Source organism: Drosophila biarmipes, chromosome 2L (assembly GCF_025231255.1).
Source record: "Drosophila biarmipes strain raj3 chromosome 2L, RU_DBia_V1.1, whole genome shotgun sequence".
Taxonomy (NCBI): domain Eukaryota; kingdom Metazoa; phylum Arthropoda; class Insecta; order Diptera; family Drosophilidae; genus Drosophila; species Drosophila biarmipes.
This window is the reverse complement of record NC_066612.1, coordinates 8,042,223-8,065,341: the sequence shown is the minus strand read 5'-3', so window position 1 is coordinate 8,065,341 and position 23,119 is coordinate 8,042,223. Positions and strand designations below refer to the sequence as shown.

At 37.7% G+C, this 23,119-nt stretch overlaps 3 protein-coding genes and 2 long non-coding RNA genes across 10 annotated transcripts; 3 read left to right on the top strand and 2 right to left on the bottom strand.

Moving 5' to 3' along the window:
• Positions 1-786: 786 nt before the first annotated feature.
• Positions 787-1,328, bottom strand: LOC108027740 (uncharacterized). Its single transcript, XM_017099291.3, has one exon. The coding sequence runs from the start codon at positions 1,259-1,261 to the stop codon at positions 875-877; it is 387 nt and encodes a 128-aa protein (XP_016954780.1). The 5' UTR covers positions 1,262-1,328; the 3' UTR covers positions 787-874.
• A 353-nt stretch (positions 1,329-1,681) lies between these two features.
• Positions 1,682-3,116, top strand: LOC108027942 (glucose-fructose oxidoreductase domain-containing protein 1). The gene has a single exon (XM_017099570.3). It carries the CDS (start codon positions 1,775-1,777, stop codon positions 2,927-2,929), a length of 1,155 nt encoding a protein of 384 aa, XP_016955059.1. The 5' UTR covers positions 1,682-1,774; the 3' UTR covers positions 2,930-3,116.
• A 181-nt stretch (positions 3,117-3,297) lies between these two features.
• On the bottom strand, positions 3,298-23,094 carry LOC108027865 (ATP-binding cassette sub-family G member 1). 2 transcript variants are annotated; one of them, XM_017099476.3, is made up of 12 exons: positions 23,021-23,094; positions 12,543-12,933; positions 12,358-12,475; positions 11,013-11,208; positions 10,693-10,838; positions 9,311-9,549; positions 9,102-9,242; positions 8,428-8,723; positions 6,254-6,422; positions 5,101-5,201; positions 4,277-4,435; positions 3,298-4,208 (listed from the first exon to the last, which is right to left on the bottom strand). In XM_017099476.3, exons 2-12 carry the CDS (start codon positions 12,907-12,909, stop codon positions 3,864-3,866), a joined length of 2,277 nt encoding a protein of 758 aa, XP_016954965.1. In that variant the 5' UTR covers positions 12,910-12,933; positions 23,021-23,094; the 3' UTR covers positions 3,298-3,863. The 2 variants fall into 2 exon arrangements, with proteins under 2 accessions (XP_016954965.1, XP_016954964.1); XM_017099475.3 differs by lacking the exon at positions 23,021-23,094 and adding an exon at positions 16,859-17,407.
• On the top strand, positions 11,206-11,937 carry LOC127010606 (uncharacterized). Its single transcript, XR_007763343.1, has 2 exons — positions 11,206-11,390; positions 11,715-11,937. It is a non-coding gene; the product is annotated as an uncharacterized LOC127010606 (long non-coding RNA).
• On the top strand, positions 20,289-22,493 carry LOC127010605 (uncharacterized). Of its 5 annotated transcripts, none has more exons than XR_007763340.1 (4): positions 20,289-21,384; positions 21,442-21,533; positions 21,803-22,062; positions 22,125-22,492. It is a non-coding gene; the product is annotated as an uncharacterized LOC127010605 (long non-coding RNA). The 5 variants fall into 5 exon arrangements; XR_007763342.1 differs by having other exon boundaries at positions 20,289-21,171; positions 21,254-21,384; positions 21,803-22,488; XR_007763339.1 differs by having other exon boundaries at positions 21,781-22,493.
• Positions 23,095-23,119: the final 25 nt, after the last annotated feature.

Here is a 23,119-nt window from a genome sequence, read left to right as displayed (position 1 = left end):
GAGTGGGGATACATATAGCTAGCGTGTGGGGAAATGGCAGACAGGCGGCAGCTGCCTTAAACCAAATTACACTAATTGGGTTACCATATGACAGGGCGGTGCGTCGACTGTGACATTTGTTTGCCATGGCTTGCCAATGCTTGCATTATGTCCGCCCACATCCTTCGCCCGCACAAACACAAACACACAACAGCCCCACGAACGAGTGGTGTTGCTGTACACTAAGAGCTGAAATCAATCTCAAAGATTGCATTCTGTCATTCAAAGCTTCTGAAAACACAAAAAAACTTAAAACGCGAATTGTTCAGAATCATACAAATCCTACACATTAAATTGGAGTACTATTAAAGGGGAATGTTAAGACCTGAACAGAACTGGTTCTATTTTTTTTTGAGTGTACTATAAGCCCAGTCGTCAGAAAGTCCTTCACTCCACTGAGCGTTTGCATTCGCAGTTGCCAGCTTGTAATAAGCTGCAGAATCATTTTCCGCATGCCGGCTGCTTTGACAGCTGCAATACCACACATGGCTCAAAGGGTCGAATAGGGGCAAAGGACATGTGGAGTTGGTTAACTGATGTAGACCGCACTCCAAATGGAACCCAACGGAATCTGGCTTAGTTAATTGAGTGGACAGCAGTCAGGTCTTTAAAAGTCGCTTTACATAAGAAATATTAATCCCTTAAATGATTAGGGGGAAGCACATTTTCCATTTAATTAAATCCTTGTTTTTTCATATCAATAAAATTGATATTTTATGGGTGTGAGCTCCAAAAAGCCTTGCCTGGTTTTGACTTTAATCATTGATTTTATTAATTTATTAATGAAAGAAACAAAAATACTAAGATTTAAATTAAAAGAGGTTCGTGGAAAACCCTAAACTTCTACCGCAGGCTCCATGGACAAGGTTTTCTGGTTTACATTTCCGGTGGCGGTCATGATGTCCTCCAGCATTTGATTCAGGGACTCGGAGCCCAAAGCGTACCCCTCCTTTTTGGCACTGCGATTGTGCTTGGCATCTATATAAACGTGACTTGAGTTCTGCTCACTGCTGAAAATGTGCTGCAGGACACTGCTGATATGTTCAGATCCCAGGATCTTCGGTTCTTCCTTGGCCAATCCATCAATTGCCGCAGTTTCCAGCTGGCTAGAGATCTTAGAAGGCAACTCCTCTTCATTGGCAGTCTTTAAAAAAGTAATTGACTGCGCAGAAGCCAAAACTCCTGCTGAAAAAGAGCTAAGCCACTGGGCAATCGAAATCATTGGATAAGTCGTTTGTGTTTTATTCAAAACAGAATTTAGAAGGATCTGGCTGATTTTGAAAATGAATGATTATGAATTCAAATTTTACTAAAATTTGTATTAAAAAGTCTTTTATGATTGCAAAATTTTTGAATTGTATTTTTTAGACCGTTATATTATTGATATCTTTATTTTATATTTTTACAAAGTGGTTAATAATTTGGGCTAAATAAAAACTCAGTAACAGCACGAAGATAATATAATTTATTTATCACGCACAAAATATGTAATCAATATGTTTAATATTTTTCTATATATTATATATTATATATTATATATTATATATTAACATTTTTTTCTTTACCTTTCTTAAAAACAAATATAGATAACATATCGATACGTCGTTACGATACTACCACCCCTAGTCAGCTGTTAACGCCCAGTTTGATCGATGTGGCAACGCTGGCCTGACAGAAAAAATAAACAACACTCATTTTCGCTTAAATTCTTGGAGTCTTTGCCCAATCTTAAGCGATGCTGCCGGGCGTTGGAGTATTCGGGACTGGAGAGATAGCCAATGTCCTGGTCCCCCTGCTGCGGGAGAAGGGATTCGAGGTGCGGGCCATCTGGGGCAGGACCCTGAAGGAGGCCAAGGAAACGGCGGCCACGCAGAATGTTCAGTTCCACACGAACGTCATCGACGATGTGCTGCTGCGAAAGGATGTGGACCTGGTCTTCATCGTTTGCCAGCCCTTCCTCCATGCAGAGATCTCGGTGAAGGCCCTGGGAATCGGAAAGCATGTGGTGTGCGACAAGCCAGCGGGCCTGCACCAGCAGGATGCCCTCAAAATGGTGCGGGCGTCACAGTATTATCCCACATTGATCTCCCTGGTCAATCATCCCCTGAGGTTCCTGCCCGCCTTCACCCACATGCGTCGCTGTCTGCAAGAGGAGCTGATTGGCTCCATCGGCGACGTGGTCCTCATGGATGTGCGCGTTCAGATGGGAACTCTCTTCCCCGAGAAATACAACTGGATGTGCGATGCCCAAATGGGCGGTGGTGCTCTGAATCTCGTGGGATCTGTGGTGGACTTGGTCACCTTCCTGCTGCAACAGCAAGCCATCCGGGTACATGGAGTCCTGCGTTCCTATACCAAGACCACGGCGGCCATAAACGGCATACGCCAGATCACGGCACCGGATTTCTGTAACTTCCAGATGGAACTGGCAAGCGGAACTCTGGTGACAGTGGCTCTGCATAGTCACACAGTGCCCGCAAAAGCGTTCTCCCAGGAGGTGCTCATCTATGGGAGCAAAGGTCATCTGGTGGTGCGTGGCGGAGATCTGTTTGTCCTCAAGGAGGGCCAACCTAAAGAGGAAGCAGTCTACGTAGACGTCCAGGACTTGCATTTTGCCACCAATAACTCATTGTTACCACGACCCTATATCAAAGGGCTCTGCAAGATGGTGGGAGCTCTTAAAGAAGCGTTCGGCAGCAAGGAGTCCTCCTGGGTTAAGGCTCCCGTGTCCACTGCCGCCACCTTTGAAGACGGCCTCTATGTCCAGGCTGTGGTGGAGGCCATCCGGAAATCCAACGAAACCCGACAATGGCAAAGGGTCCAGTTGTCCACCGATAGTCCTTTAAATCACGACCAGATCATTCGGTATGCACGCATGTCGACTATGTAGGGAATCGGACTTAAGTGCAATATCTAATGGATTCCAATATATATTTTTTTATATAATATACGTGTTTAGCTTTAAGCATTCAAATGGTCTAGGCTTTGAAGCCTTCGCCCCCATCATCAATGTAATTAACTTATTGTGTATTGCATCCGCATTTTCAACTAATAAAATTGATTTGTTAGACAGCAAATGATGAGATTAAAATTTCTTTATAAAGTATATTTGAAGTTATAGCAGCATGTGATATATTTCACTACTCTATCTATAAACTCGCTGGTACTGTTTGAATTATTTCAGGAACTTTAATTTCTTTAGGAATTTTTTGACCATTTAATAAAATTAGTCAAACCACCAAATCAAAATATCAAACATTAATAATCAAATGTACCAAATATTTTATTACGAAATCAAAAAATCTAAAACATTCGCTATAAAAACTAAACGTAATTTGCCACATACAAATAATTGGAACTTAGGACTAAAACTAACACTAAGCACCAAAGAGACAAAACAAAATGTTGATCACAAATGTATCTTTGTTGCTGACCTTATGAACGTAGATGAATATTTAGGATTTGGCAAAGGTGAAATTCCTTGCGAAGATCCAGCTCAGTTGATGTAGTTTACAGGGCAAGATGGAAACTGGGAAACAAAATTTGTGTTGGTTGATCTTCCATATTTTTTTGGTATATCAGCACTTAACCTGGAGTAAACTACCCTAAAGCCTTCTTGCATACAATATTTCAGAGAAGATTTAAATAAATACCTAAGCTAGTTGATAATATTTTCGAATGGGTCGATCAAATATAAAAACACAAGAGGAAAAATTCATAAATTTAGGTTCGAACTTAAAACAAGAAGAGATGGAAAGTCACCCGACTATGTACATAGAGATTAAAACTTGGGCTTAGCCTTTCGAGCAGGATATTCCCATATCCTATCGTCTGTTGAGCTTGTGCCACAGTGTTATGATGGTCAGCACGTGCATGACTGCAATCACGGTTCCCATGAGGATTAGGCAATCGGACATGTGCACGTCCGATATCATCATGTACTTGAGGAAGACCTTCGGGCTGCGGAAGTGACAGTACATCGCAGTCTCCGGACACTCGAGGAAAGGTCGATCCATGCCGTAGATGGCATTCAACGCCCCATGGAAACCAGCGCGGAAGTAGCTCAAGTGCCACATCCATCGGAAAAGGGGCGTGATGTCAATATAGCGTGTGCAGAAGCCGAATACGGAGAACATCACAGCCAGAATGGGTCCCAGAAAAACGGCAAGCTAATGGGAAGAGGATCAATCATCATTAATTTGACCTGCGGTTAGTGCGCGTGGAGTGCAAAACCCACCTTAGTTGGCAGCGTGGCTCCCACGAAAAAGCCCCAGGCCTGAGCACTTAATGAGGCCATAATGCCCAGCAGCATAAAGTAATAGATCCGGAATGAATCCACGACATCGTTGCCAGTGAGGTGGACGCTTATGATGATGTACAGGGCGGTACAGAGGCTCTGTAATGCACAAATATTCGAAAGTTAGTGAGCTAATTCATAAAAAATGAATGCATTCACAAAGCTTGATTAATTAATTATTTATAAAGCTATATATATTCAATTTGATATTGATATCATATAACATTTATGATAATCATTCTTAATTGTATTGATCTTGCTAATAATTAATAACACTTAATAGATATATTAATTTAAAAAAACCTGAATTGGTTGTACTTATATAGATTTATTGCGTAAACGTGGAAAATTATTATTTCAATTATATATCATATATAACTATTATGTATGGTATTCCATGAAATTTCGGTCAAAGCTATTTTTAAAAGAAATATTTGCCCTACCCCCAATGGTAAAAAAAAACAAGGCCAAACAAATGAATTCTTTGTGCTGAAATACTACAAATTTCTCTCTATATGGCGTATGGATGTCAGAGTACTGGCACTATCGCTGCAAAATCTCAGGTAGTCCGTATCCGTCAAGCTTTCGCGAGTCTCGCACGCAAATGAAACTCAAACTCGAACATCAGCGATTCCACGCCGTTAATGTGACTTAATGACCGAATGGCAATCCATTAAACCACTGCCGCCTATGCAGGCTTAGCTTTAAATGATGATTAATGATCGGGCACGGCTGGGCTATTTTTCACTAATTGTAAGGCTTACCTGGAAGGGTATTTCGAAGGAGATCAGCGAGAGGAAGTAGGGACCCAGCTTGTACCAGCGATTGAAGTGCTCCCGTGTCAGCATGTCAATTTCCAGCGGAACTGCAAATAAAATTAATTGTTAAACACGATTCTGATTAAATTCGATGCGATGCATAGTGTGCGCACGAAGGTGAGGGCATTATACATATGTAGGTCAGGTCAGTAAACCGAAACCGGTAAAGATCGACTCCCCCAGCTCCTCCGATGTCTCCTGTCTGCAGTAATTTATTGTAAAAAGACTCGAGAATCGCTCGGAAACCGGTTTTATTATTCAATAATCGCAAGCTTGGGACTCTTGTTCGTATCTTTTTGTATTTTTATAATTATTTGAGGGTTTCAGGATGCCAATTTTAGGTAATTTACATGGAAATTATAAATGACAAAGTGGTTCGACTAAGATCTTTTATCGCTGACCAAAGCTGGCCTTGCCTCGGAGGTTAATGTTCTTAATCAATTTGTTTGATTAAGTCAATTTTTAAGGGATTTATAAAGGAGCGTGTGTAACTTAATTGATTTTTGAGATAAAGTAACTTTACCGAAGTCAAAAGGCTTTTCGACTCACCTAAAAAAAGACTCATTTTAAATCGTTTTTGACTCGTATAGATACATATTTTAAGAGAACCGTTTTTTTTATATATACGACAAAGATAAGATCTTCACCCCTTTTTCAAAGTTTATTCAAAGTTGCTAAATATCAAACTTAAAATCTTTAGACCCACTATCTAAGCTCATAATCTTGTTTCCTTTTTGCCAATTAAGAGCCACGAAGCTTGGCAAATGCCAAAAGATTATTGGCCAATCCGCATTCCGAGAAAAATAAATAAATAGATAAAGTAAAACAGTTGGCAGGTTAGAATGCGGCAAGTTAAAGACAAAGCAAAGTTGCCAAAATAAATAGGTATTGCACAAAAGCAGCTGCAGCCTTTTGGCCAAATTTGGCGACAAATTTTTGCATAATTTTGTTACTCACGAATTTTGTGTTGACTGTTTAGGGGGGAGACAGAGATAGAGGTACTCGAAAATACTCGAGAACCACTTACAAAAATGAATCGCGCGGGAAGGTGAAGTACGAGTATCTTGGGGATTCGAGTACCCAGGCGGCAGCTACTTACATGTCAAGACCACAGCCATTTTGCCGGTGTAGACCAAGAGCAGCGTGGAACCATAGAGATACACGTAATTCCCCAGCACACTCTGGGCATTGTTGCCCACGTTCATGTACAGATAGCCAAAGACGACTCCAATGAAAATGTGCGAAAAGATGCGGGCCAGCAGAAGAAACTGAAAGAGATACGAGGAATTAAGATATATGGCATACAGGTGCGGCAAATTTGATAAATATTGCAATTAAGTAATGTGACTTCCACCATTTATCAAAGTTAAAACTCGATTTGGCTTAAGTCATAAATTTGGTGAAGAAAACAAAAATAGTAAATATTTACTTAGGAAAAAATTATTTTTACCTTTATAAAAATGAAAATTGTAATATCTTTGTAAACATAGCGCCTAAAATGGGGGTAAACTTCTTATTATGGCTAGCAAATAACAAAAGTTTCGGTTTAAACAATAATTTAAAGGCCGGTTTGCCAAAATAATGCTGGTCTTGTTGGTTCCAAGTAAAACTCGTAGGATAACTAGCAGTGCGTCTGAGTTAGGAGTTCAACCGAACTAAATTACCTATTATATAAAGTTAAAATTATATTCGAATTTGCTTAATAAAATCGAGCTTAGCGATAGATAATCATTTTTTTAGTAATACTTAAACTAATATATTAGATCATGATGATAGAAAATTGAGCTATAAATCAATATGCAAAATGCCAAGGCTGCAGTATTTTACGGCTAGTAATTTGACCGCAGCTGTACCTTTGGCCAAGCTATAGGCAAACAAACGATCGTGCAGTGGATGTTGGTCATTAGAACACTCTAAAACCAAAATCTATGTGAAGGCTGTGTGGGGGCATTACTTTTGAGTTACGATCCGCTCGAGGGGCTCTGAGATTCTCGATGTCGCCGGTTGGCCAGTCTCTGTGACACTGACAAGTCAATATCGACACAAAGAGGTGCTAAAAAGTCCATACCCGACTGACCAACTGCAGTCCGTATGCAGATTCACATTAATCGTGTGCAGTCACATAATTATGACTTCACTTGCTAATTGGTCGTCACACAAACTGTTCAATTTCACATTTAAACATATGCCAAGTGCTAATTGTGCTCATTCAAATGATAAACGTCAGCCATCAATCCCAGTGGCACTTCTGATTCTCAATTTATTTATTTATTCTTTATGGTAAATATCTGAGGCTTTGGCCTGAGTCATTTATTCTCTGGTATATTAAATAAATATTTGGAACGAGCTGAAAAACGTGTTAAATGGAAAACAACACATCCAATAAAATATAACCTAGTAATTGACTGGGGGAAATCGTATTCAGTTGAGAAAAGTGTATTACACTGTTCGGAGATCCGAAGGAAGCATTAACATGAATTACTTATAAAGCCACAACTTACAGTTAAAAATATTACCTAATGCCCTACTCAAAGCTGTGTTCATAATGATTGTAAGCATAGCATAAGCTTTCGAAAATTCAGCCAGTGCCCTATTGTATACCTCATGCATGATCTTTTATCATTATGCCATTAAAAGCATGCATAAGTCCCATTTTCTGTTAATCTCTTTTTTTTGGCAAAATCCGAAAGCGTGGCAACAGGGCCAACCTTCCCCGAAAAACTTATAATACTTAATGTACGGCAACAAAATGGTAATGTGCAACTGAGCCGTAATTACTCACAAAAAAATTAAACAAAAAATAAAAAGCGGCTATTTAAGAGATTAACCATTAAGAATTACGCAGAAAACGAGATCAGCAGTGACTGGATTCACTTTTTCGAGGACGCCGCCCAATTACCAAATCAACTTGACAGACCATCAACGCTTAACGCCACTGCCCTAAACTGGTTTTTCCAAAAACTAATTGTTACCTACTTAATGCATTAAAATTATTGCAGTCAAGCTTTTATAAGTTGTATTTTGCTATTTCGAAATATATAAAATGTGTTGGTCTTAACCTTTGTTATTTGCAAGTTCATCCCTGAACTATGAATAATGGTTGCCTTTAATTTATATTACTTTACTTTAACCTTTTTCTTAAATGATATACATTTTGTGACCATTCCTTCCTCCATGAGTAGTAACGAGCACATTATAATTTTGTAGTGCGTGACAGGGCTATCTCACTGTATTTTTAGTTTGATTTTATTTTTAATTTGTTTGTATACTCACGTAGTTGCGTTTGGCACAGATCAAGATGCGCTGCATCAGGAGCAGATACTGCATGAGGAACGAGGCCGATCTGGTGGCATTCGGTGGCTTGGCAAGCTCTTTGGCATTGGCATCTGGCAGCTGTTGCTGCAGACTTTTATCCAGGTGGTCTGGGTCCACAACCTCTGTGGGACCACTTAGTGCCTTGATCTCCTCCAGAGCCAATTCCTGCGGCGATGCTTTCACATAATCGAAGCTGGAGAATTGCGCCAGCGCAACTGGACTGGATTTTTCCAGCGACCTACCGTCAATGTTGTCTGCAATTTCGAGGCACAGCGGAAGCGGAGATTAGAGAAAGTACATAATAGCAACAAACAGGTATAATAGGGAGAAATTTCGGCACTGTTTTCTCCAACACAACTGAACGTTAAAAATTTGAGTTCAGATTTTGATTTAAAAAAAGTATTCTGCTACTTTTTTTGTTATAACCAATTTTTCATGTACTAAAGAAGGAGGAGCAAAAGTTCAAAAAATAAAAGACCTAAACTTTAACGACCACAACTTTAATGGATCAAGATGTTATCAAACGTTTGACCATAAAAGTAATCCCATAAATCTTCATTCAAACTTTTTAATTGACAAGCAAGGAATCCTGAAATATAATATCTAAAGCTTGGCAACAGATGAGAACTTACCTTTAATTGTTGCCACGAGGCGTGACATATCGGCACTGCTCATATAGCGATAGCGATCGACCTCCTCGTAATACTTTTTGTTGGCCGCATGGATTAGCTCATTCAGATCACGTTGATGCTCGCCCACGGCCACTTCCAGCACTGAAATTCAAATGAGTTCGGATACAGATATAGAACAGCAGATGAAAGTTTTAGAACTCTTCACTTACGATAATCGGCTGGATTGTGATAGCTCGGGCAGACGAGTTGCTGATCGGCCAGGAAGGGAACCAGTTCCCTCACCGGACCCTGGTACATGCAGTGACCATCCACCACGGTGTATAGCTTATCGAACATCTCGAAGATCAGGGCACTCGGCTGATGGATCGTACAGACTATCGTGTGACCCTGGGACGCCAGTTTCTTAAGCAGAGCCACACACGAACTGCACGAGGAGCTATCCAAACCCCTGAAATTCCAAGAAAAAGGCAAAAAGAGCGACGAAAAAGTGTGTTAAACCTTTAAAGTGACTCATCAAAGATTAATTACTGCCAAGCTAACCTCTGGAAAGTCGAGAAACAAAAACCCCCATTAAACAATGTGAAAAAACAGGCGAGGGACCAAAGAGAACATTAAGAAATTGGGCAATCTAAAACTTTAATTGTTGTACTATACAAAGCGGGTCTTGAACTTGAAATGAAATTATATGGAAGAGTAAAACGAGTTTGTTCCCAAAATCCATTAGCCGTTGCAATTCAAGCGGCATTACCAAGATTTGATCGACTTGTAGTGAACAATTTATTGAGCAGTATCAAAAAGCGCGTTTATTTAAGTATTATTGACTGCCTGAAGTATATACGTATCTTAAAATCAAACTTCGCAACTCGTTTAGCACCTTCAAAGTGCATTTACCTATCTAATAAAACAAATACCTATAAAATAAATATAATATTGAATCAAAAATATATTTAAGTGAATCGCAAATGAAACCCAGTTATGTGCAGTTATTATTATTCAATTTATTTTTAAAATTTTTCAATCGCTTAATTCCTTTGTCTGAAATATCAAGTCATGAGGCTTACTTGAGACTCGTGAGTCGGCTTTACTTACAAACGGTTTCACTTAGTCATTCTGGGTGAAAAGAGATATTTTATCTCCGGCCAGACGATGTAAGCTATATATAGCAAGCCCTTAATTGCCGCATCAAATCGATTTAACTCAGTATTCTCGTACGGTAATATCTACCTATTAAATTAGTTTCCAAACAAATGAACCATTTAATTATTTACTGGATTATTGTTCTGATAATTTAGTAATTAAGGGAATAATCATTAGCAACACATGTTCCCTTGCATAAATTTGTATATAAAACAGCCTTTTGCCTACAGGTCACCAGCAAAAGCTGATCGAAACTAATAGGCGGACTTTATAGGAAAGTGATAAGCCCTAAGCCATATAGACGGGGACAAACTTGACTTGTGGGTCAGACGTGGACTTTTTTCTAGTATTTTTCGCAATATTTCCGCAAAGTTTTCCCATCATCATTGTGATGATGACGATCATTATCAGGGCTATTCTAATTACATAAGTGTGTTTATAAAGTGTCACTCACGTCGTCGGTTCGTCCAGATATAGTACGGGAGGATTACTTATCAGCTCCAGAGCGATTGCGAGTCGCTTCTTCTGTCCACCCGAAAGCTTCCCCGTCTTCACATTATAGCGATGGTCCAGACCCAACAGCGATAAGATGTGTTTGATCTGGAGATATAAATAGAGAAATATTTTAGATAAGATTTTGCACAGCTTGGAATATTCTTTTAAAGGCGATCTTTTCATTTTAATGTATTTAATATATTTAGGTTTAAAATTTAATTATTCAATAATTTTATGTTAACGAAAAGGTTTACTTTCTTATCTTTTTTGCTTGCTTACCAGATCCATTTTATAGGCTTTGGTGACCTTGAAGCCGAGTTTTAAATGGGCCGCCAGCAGCATTATCTCCCCGACCATTAACTGCGGACGCAGCAGATCATCCTGATGGATATAGCAAAGCATTTGGCGGAATCTTTCCGAGCTGGGAGCCATCGGCTTGCCATTTACCCGTATATTCCCCGACACTCCAGTGGAACTAAGGAAAAAGTGAAAAAAAAACGAGGCGAATAACGAGTGAAAATGTGTCGAAGAATAATCAAAAGATAATCTGCGAGCCAAGCTATTAAAATAATTATAATAATGTACACGAGTCCCACTTGAATAATAAAAAACATCTTGTCAAGCGTCTGGATCGGGGTAGTGAACCGAACTATACAAGTACGTAAAGAGTATAGCGTTGTAACATACGCCACTTTCAAGTTCATAGTTTACTGACCGATAACGTTTAGCAATGAAAACTCGTGTACCGCTTGGGGCATACATTTTACCACCACAACCCATCCATTATTTCAATCATGATAATTACACAGAAGCAGCAATTTGCAGGTTTTGTCTCACAAGCAAGATTCATAAGATTTCGCCCCTCTACACGTGCAGCGCATATATAAAGTACTAAAAATGTTTGTTTACAAAAAAATGCTGTAATAACTGTCAGTTGGCCATCAAAAAAAGCGATGCGATTAAACAGCGATTTCCTTTTAGATACGTCAATTGGCGGGCAAGTGAGTCAGAAAGTGTTTTCAGCGCCGGTCTGAAGTCCTCATTATGCAATGGATGGGAACTTGAACTGCGGGAGGAAGTGCTCCGATTATGTCCGGGATGGGATGCCAATCACAAAAGCCCTTGCTTCTATTCGTCGAGCACATCTTGCGATTGTGAATCATATTTAAAAGTGAAATACACTTATCACTTGAGATGTTTTTTTTTAATAAATAAAATGGCAAAACAATTGTATGGAATAACAATTGTTATTATTACCCAAAACACTCTTATCTGCATTGTGTAACCCAAACAAATTTGATAGCGTAAACAAAAAAATTAGGTGAAATTCTACTTATAAGCTCCACTTAAATCCCTTTAATCTTTAACCCTACTATATACAAATTTAATTATATAGAAAAGCAAATGCAGCTGTTTGGCTTGCCGACACTTGAACAATGTGTTGATTGATTGAACGATCGCGACGTCTGCACTTTATATGCATACCCCATGTCCAATGTGTAATTAAATGGCATGAAACCAGATTGCATATTCAGCGATATAACCATAAATTAAATGCATACGAAAGCTGTCTGTGGAAAATTGATTTTTCAAGTTCAAGTGTGTGTGTGAGGCAGAGACTCACCAAAAACCGGACATGACATTTAGAAGCGTACTTTTTCCCGCTCCCGAAGGACCCATAATGGCTGTGAGTTCGCCAGAGCGAAAGCTGCCATTCAGACCATGAAGGATTTCCTTGGTGACTGCAGAAATATAAGGAAATATTAGAAAATGTGATATATATATTAGTTAAAAATAGTTTCAACCTACCAAATTTCCTTTCCGGAAACGAGAACTTCTTCACTGTGTATCTCACATCGGAGAACTCGATATCCACGGGATCGCAGTGATCGAAATTGGCATGGGCCACTGCCTGATGGTAGTTTGGCTGCTGAAATCCATTCAGGTCATTGGTCACCTTGCTGGCCAAGTTAGAGGAGCCCCTGGACGAGTTCGAGGAGGTGTCATCGATGGACAACTCCGAGCTGGCTGCGGTGGTGCAACAATTGATGCCCAGGCAACCACCTTCGTGGTGATTTCCCTTGTGACTGCCACCCGAACTGCTGCTGGCATCACTATTGGCCCCGCCCACACAGCAGGCGGCATCTGAAGCCTTGATATCTGGCAAGAGTGTCATGTTTTCGGGAAGCTCTCAATATTTCTAAAAATACAAAAATAAATCAAATATAAGTTGGCAAACCACGTAAAATAAGTCTTATCAAGCCAGACTTGTTTAATCATAATCAATAAATGCTTAAGAGTCAATCGAGTCGCAGACTTTTCATGTCTCTTCTCAATACTAAGCTATGAGTTAGTGGTTTTTTCAAAATAACAATGCTCTAATATCGCTTAGGTGTAATTTAAAATTTTGTCCCTAATTATTTCACATATCTGTAATCAGATTTCACATTCATAATTAGGGGCCTCTCAACAGTTCTACCCACAAGTATAGGATTTTAATCACAGCTCTAGAATTAACGACCTGTTTGCTCGCTGGAGCGTTAACTTCATTTATTGTTGATATTTGACTAACAAAAAAATTATTTGTTGCAAGCAAATTAATTTTTTGGGGGCGTTTACACTTCGGTTTGTGCAATTTAGCAAGACACTTTATAGTCGTACTGCAAATGCTGATGCAGTTGGATACCGCTAAACTTGGCAGATGCGTCATTAAATATTTTTTACATATTATACACTTTTTCCGTTTTGTTCTCCGGGCCTTTGTTAGGCCCGCTTCGAACAATGAACGTTATTGTAATGTAAGAAACATTTGTGAAAGATGAGCGCGAGATGGGATAAGTAAACCCTGTCAAACTGATGGATAGACAGATTTTTATAGGAGACTTCGCAGTCTGAAGATCCCTTATCTCCCATGAATTACGCTTAGGGTCCATTAAACTTTGAATTATGCATAGACTGATCTATCTGGGTTACTTATCAATTGGGTTCCAAAAACTTTTGCTTGTCATCTCAATTTCTCTTTGATTTGATGACTCGACAATATGCAAAAATAGGTAGTCAAAGAGGGAGTCAAATTTAAAACTTACTTGTGAATTTTATTTCGAAAAAAAAACGGTGTCAATAGCAAATATTGATGTTTACGCTTTGATAGAATTAGAATTAATTTATAGTTGATTATTCCCTAGTTAGCTAATGTTTGCTAATTTTATGTACCCTTGACTTAGGTCAGTATTTTTCTGCCCGATTTAGGGTTTGCTAATTAGTTATGCAAACAAATAAGCTGGAATGAATGGCCTAGAACTTTGTTTGGGTACTAGAAGCTCTATAAATATTGGAAAATGTTCCAAAAACGTGTAATTTTTCGAGAAAAGTCTTTAAAACCTTCAGAGAACTAGTATTTGGGCTATGCAAATTAACATTACAAAGTTCTTTCGATTCGGTGGGACTTCAAAAACGTTTTTCCCATAGCTTTGGGCGGCACATTTTTAGCCATGTTGTCTGCACACAGAGTTTTTGTTTTTATTTGTCCAACAAGTTTCGAGTGGTTAACTGATATTGACTTTCATGTAAAGAGTTTGCGTCTGGCTTGTTAACTGAATGACAAACCAAACACAATCGAAACCAAGAGAAACCAGTTTTATAAAAAGAACGGCATACAAAAAGTGCAAAATCATTTTCAAGACTTTTTGCAGTCTTTAATTGGCCAAAAAACTAAAACGGATCAAGTCTAGGGTGTGAACTGATCTTGGTGCTAAATAGAAGTTCAACTGGTTCTATTCTGAGTGCATTTCGAGTGCAATATCATTGAGATGACAATTTTCATTGATTGAGCGACTCTGGGACACACAATCGAGTCCAGCATATGGTCGGCCAATTTACGATGTTGGACGAATGACATAATTATATATGTATTTATACATTTTTGTACTGGACATGTCTATGCATAATAAATAAGATATATTTCAGCTGGTCTATTACACATAATTCTGAGCATTTATTTTCAATTACCTCTAAAAGATACATTTTTTCAAAAGTTAATTTTGTTGATTTTTAAATTCGTTACCTTTTTTTTAAATGATATATTTTTCTATGAGTTTTTTTTGTTGACTTCTTTAAGTCTGTAATTAAAATATTAACTACATACAAAAGAGTCTACTGTCTAGTCATAAGTTTTTACTCGGATTAAAGGCCATTCAACACCTATATTTTCTCACTTTAAGTTAAGTTTACTTGTACTTTGATGACTCAAAAATTAATTGTGTATGCACTTTAATACCCAAAGATCGTGACACAGCTTTATAAGTGGTTCAGAAGCACCGAAACGAAACTATGAGGGTCCGGGTATTCATTTAATTTTGGAAAGCTCCCGTCACAAAGGTCGTTGGGACCTTTAGGCACTCAGTCGGCGGTCGGCTGTCTGGCTGTCTGTTCATAACTCAGTCAATGCAAATTGTTATTTTTTGCACTGGCTTGACATGCAAATACATAAAACTCGAACCAAATCGAAAAACGCTCGCCGTTTCAATTAAAGTCACGAAACCAAAAGATCATGAACAACTTCAGTAGAACAGCAGAAAAACAACAGAAAAAAGTTTAGGAGAACTACAATAGAATGAGGCAATTGATTGTTTTGGTTTGGTACTGCAAAGCCACGATAAAAAAAAAAGAAAAACTAAGCCGCACATTACGTATACGACCCCTGGAGCCACTATTTCACTACTCGCCTTGCGATAAAGAAAAGTGACATCGCCAAGGCCAGCACGTGGCCAGCTAAATAATGTTAATGGATCGGGGTTTATCTCAAACATATATGCACAAGAATGAGTTCTCAGTACGTCGCAGTAGCCGGCACAATAATAAGTTTGTTTTGATTTCCAATATTTGTCTTTGCCTTTTCGAGCGTCTGTTTTTTCTCTCGTCTCGAGTGTCGGTCAGCCAATGACCGCTATATTCGGTTTGTTTTTAGTTTTTCGACTGCATTAGTTGGCCATTTTTGCTTTCATTTATTCAAGCCGTATTTTTTGTATGGTTTTGCTCACGTAATGGGCAAATTGAACGAAATTGAGATGATTGTTTGGAAATTTAGGGATGAGGAAAAACAGCTCAGAAGCTTAAAATGCGATTTTCACGAGATAAATAATTACCTCAACTGTAAGTCGAACAAATTAGAAACACATTGTAGACTAGAAATAGAAGTGAATACATTTGCATAACACAATTCCCGATTCACTGACAGCCACAACTTAAAATTCAATGCACAATTCATGAATAAGTTGGGCGAAGCTCGAGTGATGCAACTAGAAATGCTGTTTGAAGTCGAATCTCATTGGCGAGTGGGTGTGGGTCGCACGATAAAGAAAAACCTGCCGATCCGAGTCGATTCTCATGCGACGCCGATGGCCTACATTTTCCAGTTTCAAGTTCTGTCTGCGGCGATAGAGAGGGCGATCGAAAAGAGAAAGATAGAGTTTGAACGAAATGCTTTTCTCCCCAGAAAGGCAGGCCAAATTGTGCAGCTGTTACACTGGAGAAATTTTTACTTTCTAATTAGCAGGAAATTTATTTTGAAACTGTGAATTCAAACTATTCCAGTCTCTGAAATTTGTTTAAAACATAATAATATTTAGAAATGTATTTTGATCAAATGAATAGGTAAGGTGAGCACGTGTGATATTTAACCTTAAGGACCCCCATTATTCTGACTAAACGAATTAGTTCTGGTAATAAGCAATGCGGTAAACATATTATTACATAGCATAACTAACAAAATTCTAAAAGAACACTAAGTGCACACTTACAAAACTGAAAAGTCAAAATTGTACTATAATAAAATTAGATTTTGCATTTCCATAAGAAGAGTAATAATTTATTTGAAACTGATAATGATTTTCAATTTACAAAAGTAAAAAAGATAATGTCAAATATTTCAGAAAGCTTAAGTGAAATATTAGTTTTCATATACAGCGCACCACTTTTTCCCTCAGTGCCGAACCTACTTTCAGTATTCTTCTGTTCTTTGTCTACACAATTCTTCTGGTGACTCAACCCGCTCCTGCACTCTTCCCAGAACTTTCTTTCTCTCCCCATTTATTGGGTCAAAAGGTAACTTAGTGGTGTTAACGAACCTGTTGACTGCAAGCTTCAGCTGTTCTTTTTTCGGACTTTAATTTCTTGTTTTCGTTTATGGTATATACATATATTTTGGATTCTTCTCGGGACGACGTAAAAGTTGACACAGAACGAAAGTTTATGAATGAAAACACATAATCCCAAAGGCAATGTTTCTTTGTATTTTTAACGTGACTGCAACGCGGAATAATTGCAGTCTCCTTAATTAACCTTTGATTAGCAAACGGACGAACACGCGATGATTGTTTTATTGTTGTTAGGCGCACTCTTTTTTCTTTGATTTTTCAATTTGATTTTGTTGCACTTTCTTCACACATTTCTTCTCGGTCTTGCGGGCTTTGATTTTACTGCGGCTTTTGCCTCTGCTTCCATTGAACTTATGCAGATGGGCAGCGACGCGTAAATTAATTTCAATTGCGTGTGCTATACATAATGTGCTTCGATTTTCTGTGTGCCTCGATTTTCCCCCCGAATCTCGCTATACAAATAGAGTGTCAAATGTGCGCTGCACGTGCGTTCGCGGCGCTCGTTGGCGATCAACTAAACAGCGGAGCGCTCTCCACGACGCTTTTATAAGACCCCCATTCCGAACCCGACTCAGCTGCTCCATTCTCTTGCCGGCCGGTTACGTTGTGCATTACGTTGCGGGATTAGCTACTCCCAACTCTAGTACCCAGTAATCGAACACGGATAGGGGTGCATGGTACTTACATACCCATATAAACAACAATCATGAGATAAGATTCTTAAATACCTCTGAAATATTACTAGACACCCTTTTGTATCTAGTTAAAAGGATCACAGATACAAACTTTAATTCAAAAGGACCTGTTGGTTTAAGCTCATGCTGTTCAAGGTTTAACATCATCATCATTTTTTATAAAGTACTTTATGATGATAAAGATGTGTTTTTTTTTTTAATTTGGAAATCTACCATAATTACATCGAACTTTATTACATAAGAACCTATGTATAAGTTTAAGCACTGTTCAAAGTTTTATGATGACAATGTTGATCTGTTTAGTGTTTTTAGTTGAATTTCGAAATCTACATATATTTATGAAATAGATATAAAGTGTCTATATGTGTAGTACTTACATACCCAAAATATAATAAAATTTTTGAGCTAAATACCTTTGAAATATTAATAAGGATAACAGATACGAGCTTTATTGCTTAAGGACATATAGGTTTAAGACTCTTCTTCTTTAAGCATATGCTGTTCAAAGTTCACCATCATCAAAATTTGTATTAAGATTTGTATGATATTACAAATGATCAATTTTTAGTGCTTTATAACTAGAATTCGAAATCTAAATACACCTATTAAATAAGGATAGGGTATCTAACAGTCTAAATATACCACCTCCCACAAACTGTTTGCATATGTTTAATGGTAGTGCTTTGTAACAAGAATACCAGTTCTGACCCCACAGCGGTACCGTTAGGCACTACGTACTGGGTACGAGCACTCTCTTGGGCAAATCTGCCGATTTCTTTCTGGTTTTTTCACCCAGCGATCGCTGCGTGGTTTGCACAAGTCAAAGTCAAGTTTTCCTATGGCGTTGCCTGCATTTATTATCCGCCATAATTTTTCTTTTACTGTGAATCATTTTGCGGCATTTGCATTGATTAATGTGTGGGCTTAAAAAAATGTGGAAATTTGCGGTTTCGTTGGGACTTTTAGTACTGTTTGATGGAGTTCGATTTTATTCGGATTTCACTGGTCGACAAAATGGGAAAAGTGCACCTTTTATTAGAAAATTACTGACTGACCACGTGTAATCAATTTCAAGTATTGACTTTATAATTGTTGGTTTGCCCAGGGCTTGCCTTGAACCCACTTTGTGTGATTTACAGGAGAATACCGAGCTGGAAGCACTTAACTGGGCCAAGACTAGCCGATTTAATTGCTTGCTAAATTAGTTATAGGGCTAATTCTACTAGTTTTTAAGTGGGTTACTCTTAATCTATGCGCTAAGCTTGTTTGAAGCATTTGTTGAGAATGTTATAATTGTGGGTATTTATTTAAAATATCTTGTGATTGATAAGAATTAAAGGCAATCAGTTTTTTAGATTTCTTTAATCTTTTATTCTATTTTAACGAAGTAGTTTCCTAATTATTCTTACATCTGTTCCTAAAGGTTATGCACTTTTTGAATAGCTTTTAAAGATCCCTTAATGTTTTGCATTCAATAAACTTGCATTGACCTCACCCTTGAACGTTGATTGGAATAATAAGTGCTTTGGATTCACCTAAGCCTATTTCATCTCGGATTAGTCAGGCTTGAACAATCCCTATATATTGAAGTCAAAACAACCTTTAATTGCAAAAGATTACGGCGAGATCCAGCTAAAGATCAAACTACTATATGGCCCTAGGCCCTACCTTAAAATCTTTAATTACCGCTAATTTTTGCAAATACATTGTTGCTTTAAAAATATCACAAGTTGGCAATTAAGTTAAGGAATATTTCTTAAATGGGTCGAATGAGCACTGATAGACTGTAATTGTAATATGCAGTACCATTGGAAAAGTATGTAGAACTAAGCTTTGGTCATGCCTTTTTTAAACCGTAGGTTTTTATAGCAACAAATTGTAGTGAACTCGACTAGAAATTGCTAGCTTTAGCTCAGATAAATTACGCAGTTCTTCACACAACCTGACATATAAAGTAATTAATTTCCCAGAGATAATAGCGAGATATACCTATCTGATAATGCAACTATTTACCCAGCTTATCAGTACCCAATTATGTGGGCTTTTGTTACCGACAATATCCGTTGATAATTCTGTTTATAGAATGTTGTTTGTGAATCCAGTGATTAGGCTACCAACTATGGACAAAACACTTGCTGCACTTCCCACGAACTTTGAGCCAGGTGAGAATTCAGATATTCTATTACCACTTCCCCATCTAATAAACTTCAAATGATGATTTATATCTGCACTTTATGTGGGTTTACTTGGCACATGAATGAGTGAGCTCCATGCTTAGTTTTAATTTGTAATTCATAGTTCACTAGTCGCACGACAATGTCACGTTATTTCCCCCAGTGAAGTGGGTTTTGAGTAGAGCTATTATTGAGTCAGAATGGGATAAATCGGGTCTTGATATAATAATTTGCTACATTTTTGTAGCAATTCAATATATTTACGGCTGACTAATTACTACGTTATCAGTTAATATTTCGTTGTCAATGATACTCATTTTAATATTTTATTTACCTACAAATTTGTTAATCATTATGTTAATGGTGAAATTAGTCGTATTAGGCATGCTTTAGCCTTATCTGTGAATGAATTTATGTATAATGGCACACATTTAAAGGCTTATTAAAAATTATTTCATTTTGTGTTGGAAAACGGAATTGTTTACAATTATTATGGGTGAATAAAAGTTGTTTACAAACCTAAGCGTCGCCAATTCGTAAACATTTTTCGGTTCTATATGGTTTATAAACAACTCATTAAGGAAAAGCCAAATTCTCAGACATATTTTTGAATTTGTCATGACACCCACTCGTCTCAAATTTAGCACACAGTTTCTCTATTCTAAACCCATATAAATGAACTTTAAACATGGTTATATGAATTTCATTACGCATTTCTGAATAAATTACCTGCTTCACCCAGTTTCCAATTTGTGAGACACTAACCTAAGCCATTAAAATGTGAAAAGCTGAATAAGCTTAAAAACAAATTGCTGTTTGTTGACAGATTCCATACTACGCAAGCAGGAGATCACGTTGAAGATGATGACGATGGTGATTATGATGACTAGCGCGCTATATGTCCGGGGAACTGATTAGGCATCGCGTGTCCTATGTGCGGCAATAAGTTTTGGGTCTACTTCAAGAATTATAGCTTTTAATAAATATTTATATAAAACAAATAGCCCTCTGAGGTGACATGTTGCCGGAACGTGCAAGGGTTCAATCTTGGTTCAAGATCAGATCATTTTTTGCACTCTACAAAGTAGCCAGGGCGACACTTTTTTCAGCTTGAAAAAATTCCAGGCTGATAGTGAAATTCGAAATTAATCGAAAATTGCGAAAAGCAAAACATTATAAACAAACGAACATAAGAAGTCTTTCTTTATGCCGCTAGAGAGAATTGTAAGAAAATAAAATCTCATTATTAAAAGTCCATTGGCACACCAAATGTTTTGCTAATGAAAGGCATAAATATTTATATATATATTGGAATACCGTATATGAAAAGATACAGAACCAAATCGGCATACGTCCCGAATGCACAGCAGACACCAGTTGGCAACTAATGAGGGCTCTGACTGGAATCGAAGGGGTAAGGGATCGGGAGCGGCACCGGGGAAAAAGTCTGGGATTCGGCTTTTAAGCCTGATTGACATGCATACACTTCATCACAGTGGCGTGACGTTAGATGAAATGTGATCAATGGATCGATGAATGAATAAGTGAAATAGGCAAAGAACTACTTGAAATTTTGGTCGGCTTTCATCTCGTTGAGACTGCAAATTTTACGGCGATCGTGACGATGGTAACGTAGACCACAGTTGAATGAATTACTATTTATATATAAGCTGATATTTTATAGTTCGTTGGGTGGAGATGGATGCTTTAAAAGTTTAGGGGATCAGAATTTAACGAACCGCGAAGCACAGTGGGATAATGGCCAAAATTATTAACGTAAGTTATATAGTAACATTAAAGAAAATAGTTTTATGGTACGTAATATAAGCGATAATGAGTCTTTATATAAAATAAAAAAATTTAGGATTTGGATCCTAAGTACCAACAATTTAATCAGTTGCTCTTTATATAATAGTAAACTCATTTGCCTAATTAAGTTGTATTCTAATATCCGCCAAACTTTATCACGACAAATCAATTTCTGTTTAAGTGCTTCCCCAAACCAATTTACGTTAAACTTTAGTATTTATCTATATTTAACCCAGCACAATGCGATTTGTGGGCTCTTTGCATAACCACCTATCCACCTACCCCTCCGAGAACTATTATTATGCGTCACTTTCTTTCCATTCAAATCGAATAAAACAATATGGGAACTACATAAACCAGTCGCCGGAAACAGCGAAAAAAGACTATCAAAAAATATGAGGAAAGGAGCTTAATATGCAAGACAGGCACGCATGACAATAATTCATAATAAACCAAATTTTCCTATAGCGAAAGGTGTGTTCCGAAAGGAATATGAGTACGAAGCCGATTTGCATATGAATATCAGTATGCTTTTGGTAATTTCATTGTATTTCGCAGCCGGAAAGTTGAATAAACTGCAAGAATAAATTGTAAAGTAAAGATGATGAACCATCCGAAGAGTCCCAGATCACGAAGGTGGTTGCACCCACATTTAACCTTCAGTCGATGACAGCTGTCAATGGCCCAACCTTCAGAGATTATTGCTGGAAAAGCGAGGAAAAACAATACTGGATCACACAGCTGCTGCAACTGGTGGCTTTATCGACATGACATTATAGGCAAACTTGACCAATATTCTTTATCGTTCACGGAAAGAAACTACAAGAAAAAATAAATATGATTCATGCAAATCATATATTGAATTTTAGACTCAATAGAAACCCATCTATGCCTTTATCTATGGATAAGTTATCACTTCTTTTTCGTATTATATGAACTGTAATTACAATTAAAATAATATATATTTTATTTTTGTAATATTTTGTTTAAAGTGTTGTCTTTAAGCAAAAAGAAAAACGGAGAACCTTAAGCTTGAGACCCTCGGCGAAAACCAATCAGCATGATTAGGTGAAAAAATCCTTCAATTGAATGCCAATTGAGCAGATTAAAGAAAAACAAGAAGAAAATGACCAAAGAGGAAAAACAATCGAGGGTGAGTAGGTAAAATATAGAAAACAATGGAGGGTTAGAGGTGGTCGGAAAACTTTATATGCGCCGTAAACAAAAACAGACAAATGAATATAAAAATATGGGAATTGTAAGCGGCACTACTGTTGATACTATATACGCCGCAACAAATTCCTTTAAAACACTGTTTGTATTGATATATTACGTATCACAGGCATAAAAAGCTATTAAACTAGTTAATTACTGTTTTTCACATTGAGTATCAAGCTTTTAAAATTAAATGTCACTTTTAAGAATAGAAAAATGCAATAAAAGAATAACTTTACTTGAGCGCTACTTGATGTGCCTGCAACTGCAGTAGAAGAACAACTAACTAGGCGAAGGGAAATGAAAACAAAACGCTTAATAGCTTGGCAAAAAGAGAG